The sequence below is a fragment of the Nannobrachium achirus genome, assembly GCF_963921795.1.
Source record: "Nannobrachium achirus genome assembly, chromosome: 3".
In the NCBI taxonomy this organism is placed as follows: Eukaryota; Metazoa; Chordata; class Actinopteri; order Myctophiformes; family Myctophidae; genus Nannobrachium; species Nannobrachium achirus.
This window is the reverse complement of record NC_137812.1, coordinates 17,714,807-17,742,796: the sequence shown is the minus strand read 5'-3', so window position 1 is coordinate 17,742,796 and position 27,990 is coordinate 17,714,807. Positions and strand designations below refer to the sequence as shown.

The window sequence follows — 27,990 nt, the reverse complement described above, 5'->3', positions numbered from 1 at the left end:
GTCTTATACCCGCTACGTGCAGTCGTGCACTCGCATAGCTGCTACCCCTCCCGTACCACACACACACACACACACACATTTCCCCAAGTGCACAAACATGTTCGTGTGTCTGTTCCCGCTCCCATCAACGAGTTAGCGTAGCACCCCCACCACACACACACGCACGCTGTGAAGGATGCCGGGCAGCGGGCTCAGTAAGAGCGCCGGAGGCGGGGCCTCTTCCTCCTCGCCCCTCCCCCACACGGTGGCCCCGCCCAGCAGACCCCTGAGGCCGTCCCGCTACGTCCCCGCGTCGGCCGCCACCTTCTTCCTGGTGGGGTCCACCACGCTCTTCTTCTGCTTCACGTGAGTAGCGAGAGAAACCTGCACACACCTATCTCTAAAACAGTGGTTCTCAACCTTTTCAGACCGCGACCCCCCCCCCCCCCCGATGAGGCATTACATTTTGTATAACACGTTTCTATAGAGCATCGCAGTTGAAGCCCCACCCCGTCCTCTCTCTGGTGTCGGAAGCGTTTTCCGCATTCATTTCTTCCATAGACATTTCATAAAGTATTTATTTAAACGTTTTTAAGCCTTGGACAAAGCCATCTCGGCTGGAGAGGGATCATGTCAATATTCACATTTTTTTGAATGCAAAGATTAATTAGAAAGCTGAAAAAAAGGGCAGGGTACAAGACTGTGTACATCATTATTTTTAAAATTGCGGAAACTACACTCCCAGAATGCATTGCGAATGTTGTTGTTGTTTCCTGAAATATAGCCCTGAAATCACGCTCAGTTAGTTATCCAGGCCAGCATATGGCCTGAAATGTAGTGATTGTTATCTCTGTGGACGCTCTTATCGTCATCCGTAACATAGTGCATCATATTTGTAAAAGAAAGACGATCGCTCACGGTGTTCTTCTGACGTGCAATAATCCGCCGGGAAGACAGGGGGCAGTAGCTACTTCCGTGGTAACCGCAAGATATGTGAAAGAAGAAGAAGCTAGACCAATCACAGACGTCGATTTCACCGGATGTACATGTTTAGCAGTATGGGAAATGCAGTTCTTCTCCGTGCGATCTTGATTAAAACGTGTTTTTACTAAAACTAGAGTGATTGCATACATACTCGGGGGTTCTACAGGAGCATATAGAACCATTTTACAACCACCAGCCTAGTGGTAAGTGTACATTGAATTGCTACGACTTTGTGGCTGATAATGAAAAACCCTATGGTGAAAATGAATGGAAAATGGACTTCCGACACCTCACTGCGATGCTCTATTGTGAAAATGTCTGCCTCTAATATTTGACAATTTGGCCAATGTTTAATTTGTCATTTTAGAGGTATAAAAGTTTAAATCCTTAAATTGTCACTTTAGAAATGTGCATATACCCAGTCTATACACTTAAACGTTATGTTGTTTTATATACTGTTGAGTGAGAATACAATGTTCCACATTAGGTTAATCATCTGGGGTCCCCCCAAAATAATTTGGGGACCCGACCCACAGGTTGAGAACCACTGCTCTAAAACATTTTTAGTTTTTGTTTTTAATGTTTTTAAGCAACCGTTTCCTCTTTGCGAGGACCGGGAAAATGGTCCTAACGATGTCTTGTTTCTCAAATTCTATTATACTTGTGGGGACACCTGGCCCTCACCATGTACGTGTATAGTCATACAAGTGCACGCACGCATGCACACTCTCATGCAGACAGAAAGGCAAAACAAGGTCTTTTTGGAGGAGCATTTAGCCAGAAAGGAGGCGTCATTCACCTTCAGCTTCACCAGGACATGACTGCAGTGCAATCACAGAACAATGACATATTTCAGTGATTCTCAAACTGAGAGGATATTGTAAAATGGGCCTCCAAAAAATAAGTGTCAAAACGCTAATATAAGGATATAAGGATGTTATGCTATGTTGATGCATTGAATACACAGGACCACCATGGAAACAATACGGATATAAAGATTCATAAGGATAAGGATTTGTTCTATAAGGATTCATTGATAATAGGCAAGGTGACGCACTGTAATCTTGTAGATCAGCTCTTTGACGTATAACAAAGTGTAGCATTTGGGCTTATGGTGGTTAAAAACTACAGTTTATGTAAAGTACTCTGCATGAAGAAGGTTGTGTTGGTGCACCCCTAATTGTCACCATTACTGTGTGTGTGTGTGTGTGTGTGTGTGTGTGTGTGTGTGTGTGTGTGTGTGTGTGTGTGTGTGTGTGTGTGTGTGTGTGTGTGTGTGTGTGTGTGTGTGTGTGTGTGTGTGTGTGTGTGTGTGTGTGTGTGTGTGTGTGTGTGTGTGTGTGTGGTACAGTCAGAGAGAGAGATCAAAGCCAAGGCAGTGAGAGCATCGGTGTGCAGGGGCGTCACAAGGGGGGGGAAAGTGGGACTGAGTTACTAGGGCCCAAGGTGGAGGGGCCTTAATTATTTTATACTTCAGCTATTGAAAAATAGCAGATATACAAGCTCACAGCGTGGCACCAAGTGCCACGCTGCAAGCTTGTAGATCTGTTATTTTTGTGATCTGTTCAAAAACAAGCTTGCAGCTTTTTTTTCGATAGTTAAAGCACAAAATAATGCGTAATAATGCGTCCCCAGTCTAAATGGGTTAAACCCCCTCCCCCTATGAAGAACATTCATTCGGGGGCCCACAGTGAATCCTTGTACCCAGGGCCCAGAATTTGGTGCAAGACCCCTGAGTGAGAACACGGGCGTGTGATTCATCTCTGTCGGTGTGTGAAGAACGTGTGTGTCTGTGAAAGAGAATAGTTCCGCTAGCAGAGCTGTGTGCTGTGTGCACTACATGGGCATTTGAGGAGAATACATGCCTGGCATCGATGTGTGTGTGTGTGTTTGTGTGAGAGAGAGTGTTTGTGTATTAGGGATGGGACGATAATCGCTATTATCGTTTATCGTGATAAAAACAATAATCGTATCGTGGAGATTTAAGTTTATCGTGAAATAATCCTCCGTCATGCACTGGGAACAATTCACCTTTTATTTGCTGAGCTGCATATCCGGTACCATTTAAACACTTATTGATAAAACGGACCTGGAAATAACGTGTTTAATAATACAATGTTTAATAATAACTTTTTTCACTCTCTACCAAATCTCTTTGCCAAAAAAATTGATGATCTACAAGTACAAGCTCACAACGTGTCGTGATGCGTTGTGAGCTTGTAGATTTTTTTTGGCAAATGTTCCCCAGGATAATGTTGGGGATATTTTGATTATTGCGATAATATCGTAAATCACAAAAGATAATCGTGATATGATATTTTCATATCGTCCCATCCCTTGTGTGTGTGTGTGTGTGTGTGTGTGTGTGTGTGTGTGTGTGTGTGTGTGTGTGTGTGTGTGTGTGTGTGTGTGTGTGTGTGTGTGTGTGTGTGTGTGTGTGTGTGTGTGTGTGTGTGTGTGACACTGTGCGTGTGCGTGTCAACGCTGTGTAAGGGCTGCTGCGACGGTGCAGTTCCTGCACGTGTTAGAAAGTGTAAATGTGTGTGGTCAGCATGGTGAGGCCTCAGATTAGAGAACACTAGAAAATAGGTCAACATCTGTCACCCCCTCATTCTCTCTCCCTCCTCGCTCCCTCCTTGTGTCTGTTTCTCATTCTAGTCGTCCTCCTCAGCCCATCTCCCTCTAACTCAGGGGTCTTCAGCGTATTCAGGCCAAGGACCCCTTAGTTGAGAGAGAGAGATAAAGCAGGGACCCCCACAACCTGTTCATAGATTCCGTATAGTTTCATTGTTTGACAGCACAATCATCAGTGTATTTTGGATTCATGTCCATTTGTGTTTTCAGATATTTAACCACTTGAACCGTCAATTCTTAATAAACTTGAGCTTTCACTCTGTACTAAGTCTACTCTTTTTCGTTGTGAGCTTGTAGATCTGCTATTTTTGGCTAAAGTTCTCAGAATATATTATGGACGCTAGGGTTCAAGTGGTTAATTATAAAAAAAGGAGAAAAAAGCTTATATCACTCAAAGATTTGGAGGACCCCCTGTAGTAACTCTGAGGACCCTCTATGGGTCCCGGACCCCCGTTGAAGACCCTTGCTCTAACTCCACGGTTCTCAAAGGCGGGCGTGTTATGTGGCGATTGTGTTCCAACATATACTTTAAGGGTTTTATGGGGGCGGCAGTGACTCAGGGGTAGAGTTGCTGTCTTGGATCACGGAGGGTTCCTAGTTCGATCCCGTGCTCCCCCAGAGTTAGTGTCGAAGAGTCCTTGAGCAAGACTAGTCTGAACCCCTAGTTGCTCCCGGTGAGCAGGTTGGTGCCTTGCATGGTTTCCTCTGCCATCTGTGTATGAATAAGTGTATGAATGAGTGTGTGTGAATGTAATGCACAATCTCTGTAAAGCCCCCGGCCCCACGGGCTGAGAACCACTGCTCTAAACTGACCACCTTCTCCAGTCTCCAGTGACTCTGTTGGCCTCTCTTCCTAGTAGTACTCTCTCTCTCTCTCTCGCTCTCCCTCTCTCACACCTGTGGTGCTGGGGATGAAATGAAGTGTTAATGGCTCATTACAATTCACAACCTTGCCAGCTGGCGTCCTGTGACAACACAGCCATGCAGGCACACTGGAACGCTCTGCTTTTGGGAGGGCTGCAGTAAACAGTCATCTGAAGGTTGATTTTATTATTATTTTATTTTTGTAAAAAAGTAAAAGATGGTTAACCAGTAACCACTTTTGTTGCACAAGGATCTGTTTTAGTCTTGCCCAAAATAGGGAATGCCAGTGTGAAAGTGGTTAATGCTTCTATAGCTATAGACCACAGTAGTATTCATTAAATGTAAACCACACAGTTAGGCCTGAATGCAATATCTTGGAATGAACATGGTCACTGTCAGACTGCAGCTGGGCCTACATTGTCAATCTTTCTTTCTTTTTTCCCCTCCTCCTTCTTTACAACATAATTGTTACAAGCTGATTTAAATTGACAACGTAATATAATCCATCCTGGGTTGAGAGGGTGCGTTCACTAGCTGCTTCTTATTAGAATGCTCAACACTGTGGTGTGCGTGTGCGTGCGCATGCGTTGCATGCATTTCAACTTTTTATGTCTTGTTGTAAATGAATGCCCTACATCGTCATGTTGCACAAAGGTAGTGACAATAGCAGATCTACAAGCAATAGCAAGTCGTGGTCACCTTGTAGATCACATTTGAAATGTTTTTAAGAATAATACACTGAACTGAACAGTTTTGGACTTACCTGGTTTCTCCTACAGTAAGTCCAAGGAGCTGTGTGGTGACAGGGTAGTGTACAGTACAGTACTATACTGTTACTGTAGTTAATTGGGGCTGTGTGCATGTGTAATGAGCTGGAAAACACCACTCGTATCGTCTTACGTGTGCATGAGGCACGTGCACATCTCACACATGATGTGCATCAACACCTGCAGCCCCCTATTTATCTAAACGTTGCATATGAACAGACAAGTCCGTTCCTTTGATTGAATACTTTATTAGTCAGAAATGTCAACGGCATGTCATACATTTAGGCTAAAAGGGTGACACAGTCCTGGGGAATTGTTTCCATTGTGGTCCTATGTATTCAATTCATAGACATAGCGTACACATAACACAACAATACATGTCGTCATTGAATACAGAACACTATAATAATGTACAAAGGAGAAAAAGGGAAATAATGTCGGCATTGAATGACATCTTTCTATGGGAAAAATGCATTTTCCTCACCTTGTGATCTCCTGTTTTGAAAGAAGACTCTGTGACCCACATTGTTTAAGGAATGGTGTCGGGGCATTCCACATTTTGGTGGCAGAGTAGTGGAATGAGAATTTTCCCATGTGTAATAGTTGGGCAGTACCAGCTAGTTGTGGCTGTGGGCATCACTCACTTTGGAGAAGTATTTAAGTCAGGTATGAGGGTATTGAGGGCACTGCCCCTTAAATACCAATCTCATTTTGAATTGCCATTTGTACAATCAACATATGCCGGTATTCATATTTGTGCTCTGTTGTGTTTAGTACTGTGCTTAATTGATCATGCACACAAACTCCTTGTTTGTCAAGAGCCACTGCCATAATCTTTTGGTTTTCTTGTAAACTACAACATCAATTTAGACCAGTAGAACCTTGTTGATCTGGACCCTACGAGAATGGAGGTGATTTGGGGGAAAGTGTTGTTTTAGAGTGGAAGAATCCAACCCCAGTCATTAAGTAAAGTGACGTTTTGATACCATCAGTTATTATTTTGGGGGTGTTTATGTAAATGAGATTCACTGTGTGAGTACAGCGGTTTAGAATGTGTGGGATTACTTGTGTGTGCACTGTGCACATGACCTGCCAAGGCCAGTGCATGTTAAATCCTGATTTATCCCCAGATATTGCAGATAAACACAGCGTTGATAAACGAGGGACCTTCCTGGATTCCTTCAAGAATAGTCTGCAATGATGGGCCTTATCGGTCAGAATAAAAGCATCAACTTCTTTACAGTTGATGCTCACCTCATAACCAATATACAATGTGGACAACAATTTAATTACTGACACATATAAGCTGCTTGCACGGAGGAGGCGATTATATTTTTCGTGTCACTTCATTCACAAATTGAACTTCACCCGAGTTGGGATATGCCTATTTCAACTCGAGCAAAGGTGAGGAAGAGAAGAGGTGAATTTCACACATTCGAGTGACTTCTTCTACTATGTAATCGTGCCGCATTGAAAAATTATAATCTTTGCCTCCTTTGTGAACGCACCTATGCAGGATATCAGGGGTTGTTGCCAGGAAAATAGTAGGCAGACATGAAAGGGGCAGACACAAAGAAAACGTCCTCATATTAATTCTTTCCTCTCTCGTTTTTGTTCAATCTCATCTCGTCTCCCCTTTCTGTCCCCACTGCTCCTCCATCTCTCTCTGTGTCTGTGCAAAGAGCTGAGGTGCATTTCAGAAACAGTTTAGCCCACATTGAGCTGTAGAAAACGCTCCTGATTGTCAAACATTGTCCCGTTTCAACACGCCTGCCCTCTCATGCGCCCTTCCTGTCTCCTCCCTCAGGTGCCCGTGGCTGTCGGAACGTTTCTCGGTGGCCGTGCCGATCTACAATGGAGTCATCTTCCTGTTCGTTTTGGCCAACTTCTCTATGGCCACGTTCATGGACCCGGGTATCTTCCCCAGAGGTGTGTGTCTGCCTGTGTGTCTGTCTGTCTCTGCATCAGTGGTTCTCAAACATTTTAGTCTCAGGTCACCCCTGTAAATAACCTTTTCATCCACGGCATCCCTGAATTGCACTGTTACTTTATAGCACCTTTTGTCCTATTAACGGTACATAAATATGTAAATCTTTCCCCTTAACTCATTTGATGCCCACAATGTGCCAACGCGTCAAACTCTTTGATGTCTCTATGTTGTACAGTAAACTTTATTGATCTGTAGCTACTGTACAAGGCAACCGCAGTGAAGAGAAACACTGCATTTCCCAAAATGTAACGGGGCATCACGTGAACGGGAAATCCCTGTTCCCTTGTAGAGAGCAGTGTTATGCTGCTGCACAAAAGTGCATTTATCTTCTAATCTAACTTTTAAATCACGTTCATGTTTAAAACACGGCCTGATGCCCGCAATTGTCATTTTTCTGTCCTGAGTGAAAGAAAATACTATCGTGAAAAAATCCTGGGCATACTCGGATTACATTTACTCAGATAACGTTTTCCATGGGGCTGCTGAAAGAGGTAAAATGGCGGGTTTCCATGGCAACTGCCGATTAAATCTTGAATAATCCTTGGGTACCTGAGTTTTTAAGGTAAAGCATGTCACAAGGAAAACCTGAGAGAATATCTGTTTCCATTAGGACAGATCGAAAATAAACCACAGCATCCTTATTCTGGGGGGAACATTCACCAAACACCAAACCGATGTACAACCTCACAACGCGTCACAACGTACTGTAGATCTGCTATTTTTGCTGTACTGTAGGCAGAAAAAGAGTGCACCAAGTACAGTGCAACTCAGGACCGTATTACTAAGTATAAGTGGTTAAACTGAAGTGATATTGATAATCACTGGTGTCACGGCACCCACTTTGAGGAACCCTACATGCTTGCAATAATATATTTGATTTTTTAAACAGTGTTGAGAGACGTATGCATGGTTTCCGTTGGCCCATTAATGTTTAAATTAAACATCATCAGGGTCACTGATGACATTACCTTAACTAAAATCTTGCAGATGTGATTGACTGAATCGTGTAAAACAGGATTAGCTCAACAGTTTAGCCCAAATCCACTTTGGCACATAATCCAACATAAATGTATGCATCTGGGACAGGGGTTCTCTCATTTCAAATTAATCAATTCTTTGTGGGTAATGCTTTTATTGTGTCCGTACGTCTTGAGTCCTGAGTAGAACCTCTTTCCCAAACTTTTCAAAACTTTTTTTTTTTTTTAATATTTTGCTCCTAAAGATTTGGTACAAATTGGTACAGTGTGATTGGCTAAGATCAGCTCACAAGTTTGCAAGATTGCTCAAATCATGAACGCAGCTTGCAATCTCCGTGACATTTCGCACACACATTCCCACTAGGTCGAGGAGGGAATGCCACCCTTTTCACATTGGCGTGTTGTAGTCTAATCTTCTCTTTTGGGGGTCCCTGGCACAAAGGGAAAGGCTCGATATTTCTACGTGTCATTAGTTCGACTAAGGGTTAGGGTTAGGTTTTAGGGTTAGGTTTAGGCACAGTTTTACTGAGGTTTGGGTTAGGTTTAGGCATAGTGGTTAACATTCACCAACGTCGACAGTTTAGCAATTTCACCAGGTTAGCATTCACCAGTGTCGAGCTAATGGGACGTCGCAATATCGACCCGCACCGGTACAAAACCTTCTCAGATGGGGTACACAGAAAAATATTTATCAATGTGGAGGTCCTTGGCATGGAAAAGTTTGAGAACCACTGCCTAACTGTTTGATCAACAGTTAGAAGCAAAGACCCTTTTCATTAGTTGATCTCATAACATATCTAAACATTTTGCACAGTCAGTGAGAATCTTAGCACATCTCTGCTAATACACCAGATGTTGTTGTCAATGAAGGAGACAAATCAGTTTCCATTCTTGAAGTGGCCTGCACCTTCTAGCTTAGAGGATGCCTCTAAAGTCTAAACCATCACAGAGCTAGGCTGTAGGTGCAATCTGCTTGTATTCTTATTTGGCAGCCTTGGACAATGGACATAGGTTGGTTGTGTAACAGGCTTCCAACAACTTGGGATGCCAAAGAAGCAGCTAAACGGCTTGCAAAATTCTGTGCAATCGCAAATACTTGTACCCTTGAAGGGTTTGTGGGTAATGGATATTTGTCCAAGGTCTGCTGACTGTACATTAGTTACAGCAACTTGTAATATTTGTGTCCTTGTATCATGTTATGTAGACATAAATAAACGATTAAATGTGTGTGTGTGTGTGTGTGTGTGTGTGTGTGCGCGTGTGCGTGTGCGCGTGTGTGTGTGTGTGTGTGTGTGTGTGTGTGTGTACGTGTGCGTGTGTGCGTGCGCGTAGCGGAGGAAGACGAGGACAAGGAGGACGACTTCCGCGCTCCGCTCTACAAGACGGTGGAGATCCGGGGCATCCAGGTCAGGATGAAGTGGTGCTCCACCTGCCGCTTCTACCGGCCGCCTCGCTGCTCCCACTGCTCCGTCTGTGACAACTGTGTGGAGGTACACACACACACACACACACACACACACACACACACACACACACACACACACACGTACCCTTACACATAACCCATTAAAGCAGGGGTCTTCAACAGGGGGGCGGCACCAAATCTTTGTGTGATAGGATCTTTGTTTTTACATTAACCAATTGAACCCTAGCATCCCTAATCTTGAGGAAAGCATTTGCCAAAAATAGCAGATCTACAAGCTTGTAGATCGGCTATTTTTGGCACAGAGGTTTGGTGTAGAGGGGGAAAAAAGAGCAGACCAAGTACAGAGTGAAAGGTCAAGTTTATGAGGTATTGAGGGTTCAAGTGGTTAAATGTCTGAAAATACACATTAATACAAATCCAACATATACCGATGACAGTTCTGTCAAACAAGTCTATGAAGCTATCTATGAAACTTATGAAAAAGTTTAATTTAATTTTCAAAGATGTTCAAAAGTAGCAGATGTACAAGCTAGCAGTGTGGCACGAACTCCACGAAGTGACACGTTCATTCTGTATATCCACAAACACGTAGGCACAGTAAGCATTATTTGTCCCCAACCGCTATCAGCCATACAATTGAAACCTTATCTAATTGAATCCTTGAATACTTCTTTGGCTCTCACTGAAAATAGAAGATCTACAAGCTCACAAAGTGTCATGTCGCGATGGAGTAAAAATGGAATGTGAGGCTTATTCTCTCCTAGGTGACATTGCTCTCTACTCTTCAGCCATCGGATGAACTATCTTGAAAACTCATTCATGTTGCGTTTTCGCTGGGGAAGGTTATTTTTCCCGCGTCAGTGCTGCCTTGTAGACGTGACTCTGGGAAATAAGGCACCTTATAACACAGAGTTGTTGCTGTGTAGTGAAGTGGAGTATGATGTCCAGTAGTTGAATGTTGTCTATAGTCATCTATGTGCTGTGTCTTATAGGACTTTGACCACCACTGTCATCTCTGTGCTGTGTCTTATAGGACTTTGACCATAACTGTCATCTCTGTGCTGTGTCTTATAGGACTTTGACCACCACTGTCCGTGGGTGAACAACTGCATCGGCAGGAGGAACTACCGCTACTTCTTCCTGTTCCTGCTGTCGCTGACGGCTCACATCATGGCCGTGTTCGGCTTCGGCTTGCTCTTCATCCTCTACCACCGGCAGAACATCGACCGCCTCCACGCCATCGTCACGTATCCTCCTTCAAACACTGCCTTTTTTTAATGACATCTCAATGAATTGAGTACAAAGGACCCCAATGTAAACAAGCCATAGTGCTTTCTTGTGGTTTAAATCCTATTAGTACTCAACTGTGCTCTCCTGTGCCTTTTCTTTTTGAAACTGCCTATAAGGTATTCAATCAATCAAAACTTGTCCCCAAATGTGGACGCCAGTTTGAAAAGTGGGTGATCGCGGTGGCAGCCTCCGTCCCCCGTTTTCAGCAACAAGTGGATGAAAACGATTGACACTTCATTAGAGCCTATAGAAATATCCCTCACAAACGATGTTTCTGTGATATGACTAAATGTTTTGGGTCAGGATCAGTAGCAGAACCTGCCTTTCCAGTATAGGGGTGGAAGCTACTAAAATAATCCATCATAACCCAATCATGATAATTAATTATTAATAATAATTATTAAGTGAAACAAGATGTTTTACTATCCATGTGCTTATATTAACATTCAGGCCGGGTACACATTTTAGTGTATGGGAGGGGCTTACAGTACATGTACAGTATGTTGCAACATATTTGTTTTTGTAGGCTAAATTCTGATTTAGGCCTAACTATAGGTCAGGCCTAAATGGGTTAACGCACATGCGATGCAAGAGTGTGGTCTAGCCAACACCAGCTCAGGACTCCTGGATCGTTGCCCTCCACACTCTCCTATCTAACATCAGGGTCTTGAGCTCTACAGTGTTGTTAGCTATAAGCTGCCGCGCTGCAGTGCATCTACGTTAGGTGATGTGTGTCTTGGCTTTCCTGGCTTTGCCCTGGTTTGGCTCCCACAGTGTCTGTTTGCTTGCCTCTAGTTCTGGGTGCCTGGTGCAGTGCCCTGCCAGAATCACGCATATGTAATAGGAAAGATTTGTTGAACGTATAACTAAATTAAATTGGCACGGTCTAAATATTGTATTAATTCATACTGCAACAATGTGTCTACATTTCATCCTTGCATTACTTCTAGATCAATATATTCAATAATGTTCTTTAACAATGATGATCTCAGCCTGGCAGTGATGTGTGTAGCAGGTCTGTTCTTCATCCCTGTGGCTGGTCTCACCGGCTTCCATATCGTCCTGGTGGCCAGAGGCAGAACCACCAACGAACAGGTAACTGATTACTGAGTCTGTGTTTGTCAATGTGTGAGGGTGACTTAAACAGTAGCTGTGGATGATGCCACCTCTGCCGGCACAACGTATGAATTTGGGCTACCAACATAGCACACCCACAATGTTATTTTAGGATCCGTTTTTAGAATGTTGGTAGTGTTAAGTAGTATTACTGTTGAGAGCGTTGATAGTGTTGTTGAAGTATTAGTGTTAATAGTGTTAAAGTATTAGTACCGGTAGTAGTTTTAAAAGAACAGGGAGAATAATAATAAATAGTGAAGATAACGGTAGTGTTCTCGCTTTAGCGAGCCCACTATTACATCAAAAACCTGACTATAGCGCCAGTGTCATCAAATAGAAGGCAATACATGTTTGCTTTTATACTGTTTTATTCTGAACATAAACAGGGTGCAGCAGCAGTGGCAGCTCATAAATGTGTGGGGAGGAAATTATTGGCATAACAACTGCCTAAAGTCCTGCGTGCGTCTTCTCAATGAATATGAACAGCAACGGGGGCGCAATCACACTTCTTTTTCTGTCCCCTCGAGTCTACTTCACACTTCTTTTTCTGTCCTCTCGGGTCTACTTCTAAAACGACGATGGAAAGTAGAAGGCCTCCTTTATGAAGGGCAGGGGTCTGTGAAGTGCTTGGATCGAGGGCTGAAAAAATGGCACGTGCCCTTTTGATTACTGTGCGCTTGAAAAGACCTCAAATTTGATTCAGACTAGATAACTGTCTCTGCCTCCTGGTCAGTTTGCTCAGAAGTCTCTAAAGGAGCTGTGCGATTGGCAGTGTGAAATATACAAGCGTTTTAATTCTGCGCCTATTCCCACTGGACGCCAAAATGATCTACAAGCTGTAGCTTGTAGATCTGCCATTATTTGGCGAATGTTCTGCCCCAGGCTAATGGGTGTTGGGGATATTTTGATTATCGCGATAATATCGTAAATCGCACATCTTTTGGTCACACTAATCGTGACATGACATATTAATTTCGTCCCTAGTATGTACAATGTACAACTCAATCGCAGGGACTTGATCTCTCTATTATAAACCGCCCAATGCAAAGTTGACTTCTCATGGGGAGATTCTGAATAATCCTTATTGATGTATTCCTGAGAAGCCTAGAGCTTACTTCTGAGGTACTTTGTGTTACCATTGCACCGGGAACAACAGGCTTAATCGGAGTGAAGCGGAATTACAGCTCCTGTCAGGGTAAAAAAGAAAAGAAAAAAAGTATATGATCTTGTTCTTTGATTAATCTTTTTGAGCCTCTACAGCTTGTAATGTACAGTATGTTCGGTGACACTGCTGCACAATTCTCCCAGCACAAGTCTATGAAAAATGCTGTTACAAATTGAGTTTATGTTAATGTAATTTCAGTGTCTGCATGAGCCCCTCAAGAAATAAGATTGTAACTCACTCTCTCTCTCTCTCTCTCTCTCTCTCTCTCTCTCTCTCTCTCTCTCTCTCTCTCTCTCTCTCTCTCTCTCTCTCTCTCTCTCTCTCTCTCTCTCTCTGTCTCTCTCTCTCTCTCTCTCTCTCTGCTCAGGTGACAGGGAAGTTCAGAGGAGGTGTCAATCCCTTCACCAACGGTTGTTGGAAGAATGTGTCCCATGTCCTGTGCAGCTCACAAGCACCCAGGTATACTAGTCTGTTTTACACCTATATCTTCTGTCTTACTATTTATACTTCAATAAACCAGTCTCCTTCATGTTGTCCCCTATCGATGCATGATGCAGTGTCCCCTTTTGTGGCCAATTAGCGACATGTTGTATTGTTGAGCTATTTATTTATTTATTCTGTCCTCTATCTAATTAGTGTGGTTGCTATAGGCAACCAGACTATTGTTCTAGGTCAGATAACCTTTATGTCACCTGAAGTAAACCTGTTTATGTCACCTGTTTTCATTTAACCTTTCTGTAATCCCAAAAGTCCATTGAGTTCAATGGACCTTTTCTGTAACCTTTTCTGATTGGATCGTGTCCAATCAGACAGGATTGGTCATGCATTATTTATTTGACATCACAATATGTGATATGAATGGTGGGACGGAATTCATTTCCCAGTGGATTCGCTCATGACCAGCGTCAGGACTTCGCCTTTCTAGTTTGTTTCATCCTTGCTCTGCTGTGACAACTGGATTCCCCTTGGGATCAATGAAAGGCCTGTCTCTCTCTGTCTCCAGGTATCTGGGCAGGAAGAAGGCTGCTCAGAGTGCGTGCGTGCAGCCTCCGTTCCTGCGGCCCCAGCTGACCGAGGCCCAGCTGGCTGCTAAGATCCTGGACAACGGCATCCAGGGAGAGCTGCACAGGGTAAGCCTTCAGCTTCTCTTTCTGCCGAGTCAACAACAACCATAGACATGTGTGGCAAAATCGGCCTAGTCGGTTAGCGCTGTCGCCTCACAGCCAGAAGGTCCTGGGTTCGATTTCCGCTGTGGAAGCTCTGTTTTTTGTGAGGGTACCTAGCCTAGGAGACACAATATATTTGTTGTGCTTAGAGTCACTTTTCCATGCCAGTTTTAACGTGATCGTATCTCTCTCTCTCTCTCTCTCTCTCTCTCTCTCTCTCTCTCTCTCTCTCTCTCTCTTTCTTTCTCCTGTCTTTGCAGTCCAAGTCCAGTCTGGAGATGATGGAGAGTCAGTCATGTGACGCAGAGCCACCTCCTCCTCCTAAGCCAGAGCTGCGCTACCCTGGACTGTCCAGCAGAGGCAACGCAGAGGGTTAGTTACACTTCAATAGCAGTCTGGTTAACTCATTTGTAGCCGATCCCGCGATACTCGCGAAATATTAAAAGGTATCTAGAGTGCCGATCGCGCGTATACGCGGGCTATTTACTGTATATACAGTAAAGCTGGCAGGGGCTACATACCGTCCGTTGAAAAGTGCTGGCACGGGTGGACTCGCCGATTCATCATCATTGCGCATCCACGTGCACACAATAGTGATCTCTTAACATGGAAGCCAACGGTCTTTCTCATCTTTAATGTCCATTTTCTCCAAAAAACACTTTTGATGCCAAGGATGGCATTGGATTCTCGCTAAAATAGCAAAAGTATAAAGGGATCCATCTTCCACTCCTGTTTACACTGGTCTACAGTACCACCCCCTTGTATGGTGTGGCTCTGCTTAGAGCATACATGGGCAACTGGCGGCCCGGGGGCCACATGCGGCCCCCACCTTCACTTAACCACACTTAACCACAGGTTAATACCGGAATATTGATATATTATTGATTTCAGCTGTTACAATTCCAAACATGACCTGCTTTAATTAATATTAATATTAGTAGCTTATAGGACTAGTATAGTAGTATTAAAATGTATTTTGTTATGTCCAATTATGTATTTGTATTTAAGTTCATAAAGTTAACATGAGTATATAACTATGTGTTTGACATTAATTCAAAATGTTACATGTCAGGATTCCAATTTAAAAATATCAAAACGATATTCAGGATTCCAATTCAAAAGAAGCAAAAAATAGCCGATCTACAAGCTACAAAACGCATCGCACTGCGATGCGTTTTTAGCTTGTAGATTGGCTATTTTTGCTTCTTTTGTATGAGATACAAGAATGACAAAGTAGGACGTAGCAATATGCATTGTGGCCCTCTGGAGTGAAGGTGGAAATATAGTGGCCCTCGCCATCATCAAAGTTGCCCACCCCTGGCTTAGAGGGTAGGTGGGTATCTATGTCCAGAGCTAATCTCACAAACCACTGGACTGATCCGATTCAGCACAGAATGTCTTGTGCACACTGCCAGTAGGCCACAGAAGTACCTCCACTATCTGTTTTCATGTTTTAGAAATAATAACATATATAACTTAATTTTCATGATGGAAGTCAATGCGTTTGTGGTCGGGCTGAAACCTTGCCCAAATATGTTGTCACAGACAACATAGCCGTGCCATAGATGACTGACATCACTGGCTGGAGCCACACCTTTCCCATGTGATTCCCGCATCTACAGCACATGATAAATGTAACCACTTTTTATTTGGGCATGTCTTCATAGCCGAAGGCGTTCAAACGTTTTCAAAAATAGGGTTAAGTTGACGTAATTTCCATTGTTCTTTGAATTTCATATTCTCTCTCTCTCTCTCTCTCCTCTGTCTCTCTCATCTCTCCTCTGTGTCTCTGTCTCTCCTCTGTCCCTGTCTCTCTCTCCTCTGTCTCTCCCTGTCCTGTGCTGTCTTACAGAGAGCAGTCTGCTGAACAAAGCCCCTCCCACCCCCACAATGTACAAGTACAGACCCACCTACAGTCCTGGCAAGAACCACACAGCGCTCACACACGCCTACGCCAACCAGGTAGACACACACACACACACACACACACACACACACACACACACACACACACACACACACACACACACACACACACACACACACAACCTCTAACAAGGCCATGAAGCGACATAGTTATATTCAGACCTTCATGCCAAATTAGGGATGTGTAAATATTACCAAAATGAAAGTCCATTACTATATTTCTATTAACGCTGCCCTTTAAAAATGGCCATTTTCAGGCTGAACTGCCAAATTCTCCATATACTGCCATGTAATCCATAGTGCACGGATCATGCATGCCCATGTACAGATCATGCACCACGTGTGCTCACGCCCTTCACAGCTTTCAAACAAAATAATCTACTTGGAAATCCGTCAGGCATTCATGAGATAGCAGCCATTATGTTTTCTTCAAATGTAAACAAACAAGGCTGCCATGTTTGAAAGATGGGGTTGGTCTGGGGGTCAAACATGCAATTTCGCGATCATGCCTAGCAGAGAGTAGGAAGTAAATCTTATGCAAATTCAAATTCGGCCCCAACTCTGGGAAACTCGGGCTTGGTGGTGTCAAACAATGGGAATAACTCGGGGAAACTCAGGAGGGGGCAGCAAATGAGTTAATAATGATTATTATTCTATAATTGGACCACGGATTGCTCGTCTGTGACACGCCCGGTCTATGAGGACCCAGAGAGAGCGCGCCATAGAGCAGTGGTCTTCAACTGGGGGTCCGGGACCCCTAGGGGGTCCCCAGAGTTACTACAGGGGATCCTCCAAATCTTTGAGTGATAGAAACTTTTTTATCTCCTTTTTTATATTAACCACTTGAACCCTAGCGTCTGCGAGGCGTTGTGAGCTTGTAGATCGGCTATTTTCTGCAATACGCTTTGGTGTAGAGGGGAAAAAGAGCAGACTTAGTACAGAGTGAAAGGTCAAGGTTATTAAGTATTGACAGCTCAAGTGGTTAAATATCTGAAAACAGAAATTGACATGAATCCAAAATACACTGATGATTGTGTTGTCAAAAGATGAAACTATATGGGATCTATGAAAAGGTAGTAGGGGTCCCTGCTTCATCTCTCTCTCTCAAGTAAGGGGTCCTCGGCCTGAAAACGTTGAAGACCCCTGCCATAGAGATATAATGCCCTTGCATGTGAGACGTTCATTGTTTTGCCCATGACTCAGCTGGTTTCATTTGATTTATTTATTTTCATTACAAACTGATGGCTAACGCATCTTTCTGTTTCTGTTCTGTTGTTTTGATTTCCTGTCGTCTGTCTTGATTTGGTTTCTCAGTGGCTTTCTGTCGATCAGTATCAGTAAGTGCATGTTCTGAAAGCTTCTAGTCCTGTCTGTCAACCTTTTCCTTTTTCCGTGCACACAGTGAAATCCTGGCTGTGAATTTAACTCTGAGAGGGTACAAACGGAACCAATTGGATCCAGTTCCAGTGGTGGAAAAAGTACTCAAATGTTTCAGTAAAAGTACAAAAGTATTGGCATCAAAACGTACTTAAAGTGCCAAAAGTAGAAAGTACTCGTTATGCAGAATGTCCCATTTCAATTCATCAAATGTATAAAAGTCTTTTGAAAATTGCAGATCTACTGTACAAGCTCACAATGGCACAGTGCAAACACAAAGACACAGGGCTTGTAGATTGGCCATTTTCAAATGGCAGAAATGTATAGGGTTGAAATATTTAATGTATGTTATTGTTTTGTAATAATCAATCTACAAAGTAACTAGTACAAATAAATGTAGTGGAGTAAAAGTACAATATTTGCATCCGAGATGTTGTCGAGTACCTCAAAATTGTACTTAACTCATTCGTAGTTTACGGCCGTAAAGCCCGTTAATTTCTCTATGTCTTTCACTGCCGGCTTCTCCTACCTGTTAACGTGGGCGCTCGTCCAGTTCCCATCGTGCGTGGATCGGACACTGCTATGCATCGTGTGTTCGCGTATTCCATCAGCTTCTCAAATCCGTTGAAACTTTTTCAATTGATCAATAAGTTCTCCATATGTAAGCCGGAGTTCAGACAGAAAGTTAACGGGCCAAAATAGAGGACGGACTTCCGCTTCCGGTTCAGGGACTCCAATGTTAAAGTTGTCCGCTCAATAATGTGTCCGTGTAGAAACCGATCGCGGAGCATTAGTTCCGGCCTATTTTAGTTCGGTTCGATAAAAAAATGTTTTTTAAGTAATTTTTATTACATTTACGGGTTCTACGGGCATGGCAGAGAAGGGGTACAAAGGGGTATTTTGATGGCAGAGTTTGAGTTAAGTACAGTAAGTAAATGTACTTAGTTACTTCACACCACTGTCCAGTTCTATTTGTGGACTCTCAGAGTTGGCGACCCGTAAGGGTCCATTTGGTTCCTTTTGGACCCTCGCAGAGTAGAATTAACACTCGGGATTGTATTTCCCAGGGAGGAAACTTTATTGGAATGCATTTTGAATACTTTGAAAATGCAATTGTAGCACTTAGATTTGTGATATTTCTGAATAATCTACTCATCGCTAGTTGCCTGTGAATGCCTTCATGAGAACAAATCCCAAATAAAGATGTTATCCGTTTCACATACAATAGAGTTTGAATAATTTAATGAATGATATCTTACATTTTGTGATGCTTGGATCAAATCCCTGTAATCTGGCGAGATGAATCAAGCCCATCTCAAATTCAAACATTTAAACTGTATTCAGAAAACCATTTGCATTTCTGTTCACAGAATTAATGTTACTACATAGAAATAAATGCAACTTAGCCAGTTACAAATGGAAAATGGTCCCTGTGGTGGTAATGGTTTGATACACTCATCGTAGTCTAGCTTCCCAGGTCTTAGCATCTGATGTCCCACCCTGTGTCAGTCACACTTTCTGGTTTTATTTTTTAACCACTTTCATCCTGGCGTCCCTATTTTGGGCTTGCAATTATAGAACATCATACACTTTCAAAAAGTAAAAATTTAAAAAATGACAAGCACTGTTGTGAGCTTGTTCATGTGTTCGGCATACAACATCCTTGTATGATCAATTATACCTTATATACTGTACAACAGGGCTTAAGTGGTTGACAAACCTCCAGTCTTCTCCTCCTCTTCTCCTTGTGTTCACATTTAGCTAGGAGTCACTCCTTTGTGATTTGCCCTGTCATATTTGTTTGTTTGTTTCTGCCAGAGTTGGTTATTGAGCAACTTTTCATCAATTCAAATGGCCCTGATGTTATCACTAACAATTGTTGAACTTGCAGCAGTCTGTGAAGACAGTGCCTGCACTGAGGTACATGCAGTGGTGTGTTCTACCGTGTTACGCTGTATTTGTAGCGTAACACGTAGCGTCGTAGCCATCCAAAAAGCGTCAGAGAAAGCGTATCTGATACGCATCTGATAGTCAGGAGGAGGTGCTGGGGCAGCAAGAATGTGGACTTCATTGCCTGTATGTGTAGCTATTGTCTTTCTCCATGATCAATGTCTGCTGGCGAAGGAATTCACACATTAAACAATAGACCTGCCACACTTCATAGTGTTCAAACTGCACGTCATCCTACAGCACAGACCATGCGTGCACATACAGTATATGCGTGCACATGTTTGTGTGCCGTGCGTGTGGGAGGGTGGGAATAATTATAGATGCCATCCAAAAAAATCTAGAACACACCACTGGGTACATGGTACAGTAGACCAAGATGTACTCCTACTGTTTCAGCCTTGTGCTGTTGAAGAAAGTGTCTCTGAAAATTAATCCTCTTGGCTTTTTTCTTTTTTTTCTTTTCATTAATTTCTTGCCGTTTCATTGAGGTTTTGAATGTTAGTCTGTAAGCAACGCTAGATTACTTGCTTATTTAATGAAATGTTATTGCGTTCTTAAAAAATTAAAAGCTCTGAGAACAAAATTTTGTCTCTTGTGAGCTGTGACTGCTCCAGGGCGAGAGAGATGGAAGTGAGTGCTGTGACCATGGCACAGGTTTTCTTGTTGAGTACCATGTCCCACTCTGACCTTTTGATTTCTCCATTAATCACTTTAGAATTTGGTTTGTGGCATTTGATTGATTGATTGATTGATTGATTGATTGATTGATTGATTGATAGAATACTTTATTAGCAGTTTGCAAAACAAAGGTACAGGAAAGCCCAGTTCAATACAAGGTCTGCTAAGAGTATGTAAAATCCAAGAATTCCATTGACGTCCTTTGTACTCAATTCATTGAAACATTTAATGACAGACAAATATACAAATACTATGCGAAAATATCATCCTATGAACAGTTAGAAATCAAAAAGAAAAAATATGTATAGTAAACATACAACTGTTGTATGCTACACCTCAGGTTCTCCATTTTTTTGAGTAGCAGCCATGCAACTACCGTGACTCTTGTCAGTCAGTCCGAAAATGTTCAAGCGTGAACTGAGAACTGGCTTATTATGGACTACGCTTGTTAAATGTTGCATAACAGCAGAGCAGTCCATCTCTCAACTCGCCTCTTGTTATATCTACTGTATACACACACATTAATGGTGATGGGCAGTTCACTCCGGATGGTGGAGGTTGTGCAAGACCTCGTAAACACAAACCAACAAAAACTGTTTTAACTGACATACAGTTAAACAGGTAAAATGCAAATGTAGTTTTCTTCTTTTTATTAAACATAAAGTGTTACTGTTTTGTCACTATTTAACCACTAGAGGGGGTTCATGTGTAAGAAATGGTGTCCTATAACAGGTTGATGCCAACTGTTCTGTCATTATGTGGTGGAACAGTGGTTCTCAAAGTGGATTTCAGGGTCTCTCTAGGTTCCTTTGTGGGTGTCTAAATTGACCCATACAAGTCTGTAACTTAGACAGTGTACACAGGTTCATTTGGTTCCGGGTCCATTTGGTTCGTTTTTTTGACTGATTGATTGATTATTGTTTAAATGGAGAACAGTACACGTATAGTCAATACAATAGAAATGTAGTACAGTACAGTTAAACACCCTGCCTAAAAGGAACATCCCAAATAAGTCCTTTTACGGCCTTTTTTACTTTGGAAGTTCTTGTTGTTCAATTCAGGGACAAAGGGGAGACCTTCAGATTTCAAAGTTTGAGAACCACTGTTATGGAAGAACACACTGGAAACTTTTTAACCTAAATGTCCTTCTGCCTCTTTCTCTTTGCCTTTCCACTCCCTGCTCCCCATTCTCTCTGTGTCTCTGTGTCTCTTTCTCTCTCTCTGTGTGTCTCTCTCTCTGTGTCTCTGTGTCTCTTTCTCTCTCTCTGTGTCTCTCTCTCTCTGTGTCTCTTTCTCTCTCTGTGTGTCTCTGTGTCTCTCTGTGTCTTTGTCTCTCTCTCTGTGTGTCTCTGTATGTCTAGTTGAGTCGGGGTGAGAGCGTGGGCAGTGCCAGGGAGTCGTCCTCCTCCTCGTTGCTCCAGGCGGGCCAGCAGCCGGGCTTCCGCTCTCAGCCCAGCCTGGACGGCCGCGACACTCCCTCCGAGAGAGCAGGAGGAGCCCTGGAGCGGAGGGAGGGCGGAGGAGTGGGCGGAGGGGGAGGAGGAGGAGGCATCCCCGGCTACTCCCTGGGCGGGCGCTCCTACCCCTCCTTCTCCGACCCGGCCGTGCTGTCGGGTGGGGGAGGGGGAGGGCGTCAGGGCGGCGGGGGCGGCCCCGCCTCCGAGGCCACCTCTGCCAGCTACAAGAGCCTGGCCAACCAGACGCCATCCCACCAGCCGTCGCGCAACAGCCTGTCGTACGACAGCCTGCTGGCGGGGAGCGGCGGCGGCGACGACTTCGACCCCTCGTCGCCTGCGGCGGGCGGCGGGCGGCTCTCCCCGCCGGCCGGGAGGCCGCGCACGCCGGCCGGCTACAGCTCGCCCTTCATGTCAGCGCAGCAGCGCGAGCAAGACGCCCTGCTGTCCAGCTCGGCCTCGCAGTCTCCGCACCACCAACCACAACCACCACCGCCGCACCAACACCATCACCACCACCACCATCACCACCGCACCGCCCAGCTGCCGCACCACCACCAGCAGCAGCACCACCCGCCCTACCTCCACCGCTCCGCCTCCTCCACCTCGCCCCCGCCCCTCCCGCCCGCGCCCCCCGAGCGGGAGCGGCTGCTCAGCGAGCCCCACGCCTCCGCCACGGCGGCACACCACCATCACCACCACCACTCCTCGTCCTCCTCCTCGTCCTCCCACCACCACCACCATCACTCCTCCTCCTCGTCCTCCGCCACCTCCTCGCGCCCCCCGCGCTTCTCGGCGGCGCCGCACGGCTACCCCTACCGCACGCGCTCCACGGACACGCCACTGCTGCCGCCGCCTTCCTCCGCCTCCACCTCCTCCAACACGAACACCACCCACCCGCCCCGCGCGCCCCACGCCCCGCCCCTGGGCAAGTCGCTGTCGTACTCGAGCGCGGCGGCCGCCGAGATGCAGTACCGGCTGGTCCGAAAGGCCTCGGCCTCGGCCAGCGCCAACGCCGCGGGGGCGGGAGGAGGAGGGATGGGAGGAGGGATACAAGCGCAGAAGTGAGTATAAGCGCCAGCGCCGGTCGCGGGGACGATCGGCTACTCTTTTCCTCTCCTCCCAACCCCTCCTACCTCCTGCCTGCCTGTCTGACAACCTCAACTACCTAAAATGACTGCTGCTCCTCCTCCACTTCTTCTTCTTCTTCCTCCCTTCTTTTCTTCATCCTCCTCTCCTCCTGCCAGGTTGCCTGTGAGTTCTTCCTTTTTTTTCCTCTTTGCTCGTCTTTCACTCGTTCATTCGTGGTTGTCTGTCGTCCTCCGTTGTCGTCTCGTCAGCGTCCCTCCCCCCACTGTGCTGTGTGTTTTCGGGGTGGCGTCCTCCTGGTTCGTTGTGTTGTCTTTTTCCGCGCTGTTTGCCTCTCGGCTCCTGTGGTCGCAGAACAGGCTTAGTGCATGTGCTGTAGGTTTCCAGAAGATGGCGTACACTCAGACCCGTTGAAGAGAGAGTTACGTCTCTAGCACAGGGGTTCCCAAACTTTTTTGATGCGAGGCGTTGTGTGCTTGTAGATTGGCTGTTTTCACTAGTTTTGTGCGACAGTCTTGTATGATGAAGCAGGGCTTTGCTTTACCAAAAGACTTACACATTTGAAACTTGGAGATAATGAGGTTTCTGCCCGACAGTGACGATATTTTAGCTATTATATTGCGAGGAAAAGGTTGAGATAATAGCCATTTTGGTTAGAACTGACTGAAAATAACTTTGTACTTCAAGTTTAAAATGATACTAAATATTTAAGTGTCCAAATAAATTCCAAATATTATCAAATGATCTCGCGGCACCCCTGGACTGCCGTCGCGGCACCCCAGGGTGCCCACTTTGAAAACCCCTGCTCTAGCATAGACTCCCATTGTAAGAATGGAATGCGGAAATGATCTTTTGTCTGTCTCAATGAGGACGTTTCAATGTTTGGAACTCACAGCCCATAGCAGCCCGCTTCGCGGCGAGATCAAGGCGTGTCTCTCTCTTTCTCTTTTTCAGCGGTTCCGAGATTACAACACATATACAAAACCGTTATACAAAGCACAACAACAATATGCAAAGAATACATACCGGTAATATGTAAAACAACATTATCAAAAATAATTCCATTGCATGAATTTTCAACCTCAAGTAGAATTTAGTGTGACAATCAGTGTGATCTAGTATGAGAGCGACGATCATAAGAATGGAATACAGAAATGCTCATTCTATCTCAATGCGATAGTTCCAATGTCTGGAACTATCTCATTGAGATAGAACGAGCGGCGAGACTCTCTTATTCTATGCCTCTGGTTCAAATATGCTGCTGAGCCAATCAAAGGAAAGCTAATGGGAAGCTGAAATAGGTACGCCACCTTCTGGAAACCCCTGGGACTACGGTTCTACACAGAGCCTGTTCAGATTTGAACAGGGCCTGGTAGAGGTCTGTCACACCTGTAATAGCTAAATCCATTCAACCATGTTTGTTTTGTAAAGAACATTTCATTAACCACTTGAACCCCAGCATGCCTATTCCGGGGTGGAATCATGACAATTTGTGTCTTTGAATATATTGTCCAGATTCTATAAATGTCTTCTAAAGAAAGTTTCTATCATCAGTGGTTCACAAACTTTTTCATGTCAAGGACCTCCAAAATCATAGGTATTTGTCCACGGACCCCCCATCTCAAAATATGTTGCCCCCCCAGAACCAGAGATTTGAATTACTCAAATTGACAAATCAAAGATATATATTCAAAGATTAGCATTAGAGTGCAGCGCTATGAGCTTGTATATCTGCTATTTTTGAATAGCCTAATAAAAAAAGAATGGTTAAAGCAACACAGATGTGTTCCAGGTCTGCCTTAAAGATATGAACTAAATGTATTCTTTGATGGATTATTAGAACAAGGATCCATAATATATTCTGAGAACTTTAGCCAAAAATAGCAGATCTACAAGCTACTCTACCCAAGCTTGTAGATTGGCTATTTTCGGCAAAGAGGTTTGGTGTAGAGGGGAAAAAGAGCAGACTAAGTACCGAGTAAAAGGTCAAGTTTATTGAGTATGAATGGTTCCAGTAGTTAAATATCTGAAAAATACAAATTGACATGAATCCAAAATACACTGATGATTGTGCTGTCAAACAATGAAACTATATGGAATCTATGAAGAGGTTGTGGGGGTCCCTGCTTCATCTCTCTCTCTCTCAACCAAGGGGTCCTTGGCCTGAAAACGTTGAAGACCCCTGGTCTAGAACAGGGGTTCCCAAACTTTTTTTTCTCAGGGCACCCCTGTAAATATTTTTTTAATCCGAGGCACCCCTACATTATCATTTTCACTTCCAGCACCTTATATTTATAGCATATCTTCGTTGTCGGGCGGAAAGCTTGTATGTCCAAAACCGTTTGTTTTGTATTTATCATCTATTAAATGTACTAAACAGCCGATCTACAAGCACACAACGCCTCGCGATGCGAGGCGTTGTGTGCTTGTAGATCTGCTGTTTTCACTAGTTTTGTGCGACAGTCTTCTATGGTGAAGCAGGGCTTTGCTTTACCAAAATACGTACACATTTGAAACTTGGACATACAAGGTTTCTGCCCGACAGTGACGATATTTTAGAGATTATGTTGCGAGGTAATAGCCATTTTGGTTAGAACTGACTGAAAATAACTTTGTACTTTGTTCCAATTATTATCAAATTATCTCGCGGCACCCCTGGACTGCCATCACGGCACCCCAGGGTGCAGCGTCACCCACTTTGAAAACCCCTGGTCTAGAAGGATCACTCTAAACGTGGTACTGATGCTGCCGTTATCTCTGTCCTCTGCCTCTCTCTCTCTCTCTCCGTCAGGGATGAGTCCATCCAGATGAAACCTCTGAGTCGGCCCAACGGCGGCCAGGCCCTCTCCTCCTCCTCCTCCTCCCCTCCCCCAGCCTCCTGCTCCGCCCCTTGCTCGCCCTCCCACCCGCTGGGCGTGTCCACGCGCCCCGGAGCGGCCGGGCCCGCGCCCAGCCCCGCCCACAAGCCCCAAGGAGGCGGAGTCAAGAAGGTGACAGGGGTCGGGGGCACCACGTATGAGATCTCAGTCTGAACTCTGTCGGACGGACGGACGGACGGACGGACGGACGAACGGACTCCAGGACCAAAACTATTACAGGAACAGATCAGACTGAACGATAGCTTCTGTATTTCTGGCATTTCGAGGGGACGTTTTGGGAGGGCGTTCTTTTTGGTCTTTTTGTATGTTCATACTGCAGACCAGAGGCAGAGAAAGAGAGGGAATAACGACAGAGTGGAGATACTTTTTTTGTATTTCTGTTTCTTTCTTCTTTTTACTTTGTGGAGCTAATTTTAACTACCGGTAACTCCCGATAGAAACTGTTACGTCGCTGGTTAACGCCTTGACGTGGACTGGGCCGAGTTGAAGCCAGGTCTGGGCTGCTAACTGGACGGCGCCGTGAAAGCGTTTCATTCCACGCTGAGAGATCGGGTCTCGGTTCAGCCGTTAACACTGCAATCCCATCTCATCTGCGACCAGGACTCGCGTCGAACGGGACCAATCCTGGCTGCATGGTTGGTCAGAGAGTACAGTAACCATGAACACTAAAGGCATGTCATAATAATAAGTGATAAGAGATTTGGTGTAGAGTTTGGGGGGGCGCAGGGGGTATAGACCCCTGGGGGGTATATAGGGTTGCCTGGGTGTCCAGACCTACTGTAGTTTAAAGGATCCTTTTTTTAAAGAATTATGGTTGTAATCCGTGTGGGGCTCAGGGTGTAGCTCTGGACGAAAGGGGCACAATACCCCGCCGGTGATTCCGCCATAGTGAAAATACCTGTGTCCATTTTTAAAAGCCGCCACCGAACGGAGAATCGCTAAGACGTTCATTTAGCCCTAGACAGGACGGCGGGCCTAGAAGAAACCTTATTTAACCAATAAAATACAAACAAGGTGTTGTCCTGTGGTGCATGCATGGGGCCCAGTCAGGCATTATTATCCCTCTTTCTTCCTCTCACACACTTTGCCTTCTGGGGGTCCTCCGTCAAGCTCTCCTTCCTCCCGGGGACCCCTCGGGTACACCGAGGACCGAGGAGCCGCCTCGTATCTCCTGTACAATGTACAATCAAGGAACTACACCGTAGAAAAGAAGAAGAAAAACACACAGACAACTCCCAGCCAATCGTGCACCACGAGAGACAAGACTCTGAACGCTGTGGTGATTGCAGGGGGGAGCCGTGTCTGTGAACCTGTTGATCGCGTGGAGGAGCTTTTTGCCTTTTCATCAGAGGGAAGAAAAAGGTGATGCTGGGAGGGAGAGAATAGAAAAAAAGAACCGCTGATTCCCCTCGTTTCATTCAGTTGATTTATTCCTAGGTGTGTATATGATTCCGTGTTTGTACAGAATGATGATGTGATTTAAATGTGGAATTTCCTGAAGAGAAAAACTAAACGAAAAAACAAAAGCAGTGGCGTTTGTAATAATAAGACTCATGCAGCATGCACTAGTACTACTAGCCACTAATGGGCCACTGTGATTGGCTGTGGACCATGCTGTCAGTCGTCTTTTGACCCAATCGGAAACATAAGGATGCTAAAGTGAACAAGGAAACGGTGTTTAATATGTGTTGTTGGGGTCTCTAAGACGGGGCAGCCTTTTCTAGGAGAAAAACAAAAAACAAAATACCTTAGAGAAATTGCCTTGGAAATCAAAGAAATTTGTTGTCTTTTTTTATTTCATTAATTTAATTTAAAATTGTTTTATATGAATTTATAAAAAAAAGTAAGAAAATAGCTGTTGATAAATGAAGAGTTTTTAATATTGCTCCAAGGCATGGCTGGTGTTAAATTGAGGGTGGTAACGAAACATGCCTGTCCCCCCCCGTTCGCTCATTTGTGGATGCTCCACCCTAGTTCCGAAATGATGTCCAGCCAATAAGAAAAATGCAATGTCCTTTGTCTGAGAAAAGCATAATCGTAGATGTTGGGTAGAAACCTTGTACAGTATTACAAGTTCTGTTCATTACTTTTCAGGAAATGGAAAAAGGAACCTTTGTTCCAACCCAGGGGTAAACTTTGTTCGCTGTAAATGAAGCATTCTTCCTGGGTTCTCATTGAAGCTGCTGTTCCTATTAAAGGGATATTTCACTTTCAAAAGAACTTTTGGTCATTTTATCGTCTAATCAGGCTTTTATGAACACTGAACTCTACTGATTATT

At 44.5% G+C, this 27,990-nt stretch overlaps 1 protein-coding gene across 1 annotated transcript; it reads left to right on the top strand.

Annotated features, from left to right (window-relative positions):
* On the top strand, positions 1–27,990 carry LOC308282510 (palmitoyltransferase ZDHHC5-A-like). Its single transcript, XM_080722875.1, has 11 exons — positions 1–345; positions 7,036–7,157; positions 9,528–9,685; positions 10,696–10,868; positions 11,904–12,006; positions 13,560–13,651; positions 14,196–14,322; positions 14,619–14,730; positions 16,211–16,320; positions 21,651–22,807; positions 25,624–27,990. The coding sequence occupies exons 1-11, from the start codon at positions 176–178 to the stop codon at positions 25,862–25,864; spliced, it is 2,565 nt and encodes an 854-aa protein (XP_080579001.1). The 5' UTR covers positions 1–175; the 3' UTR covers positions 25,865–27,990.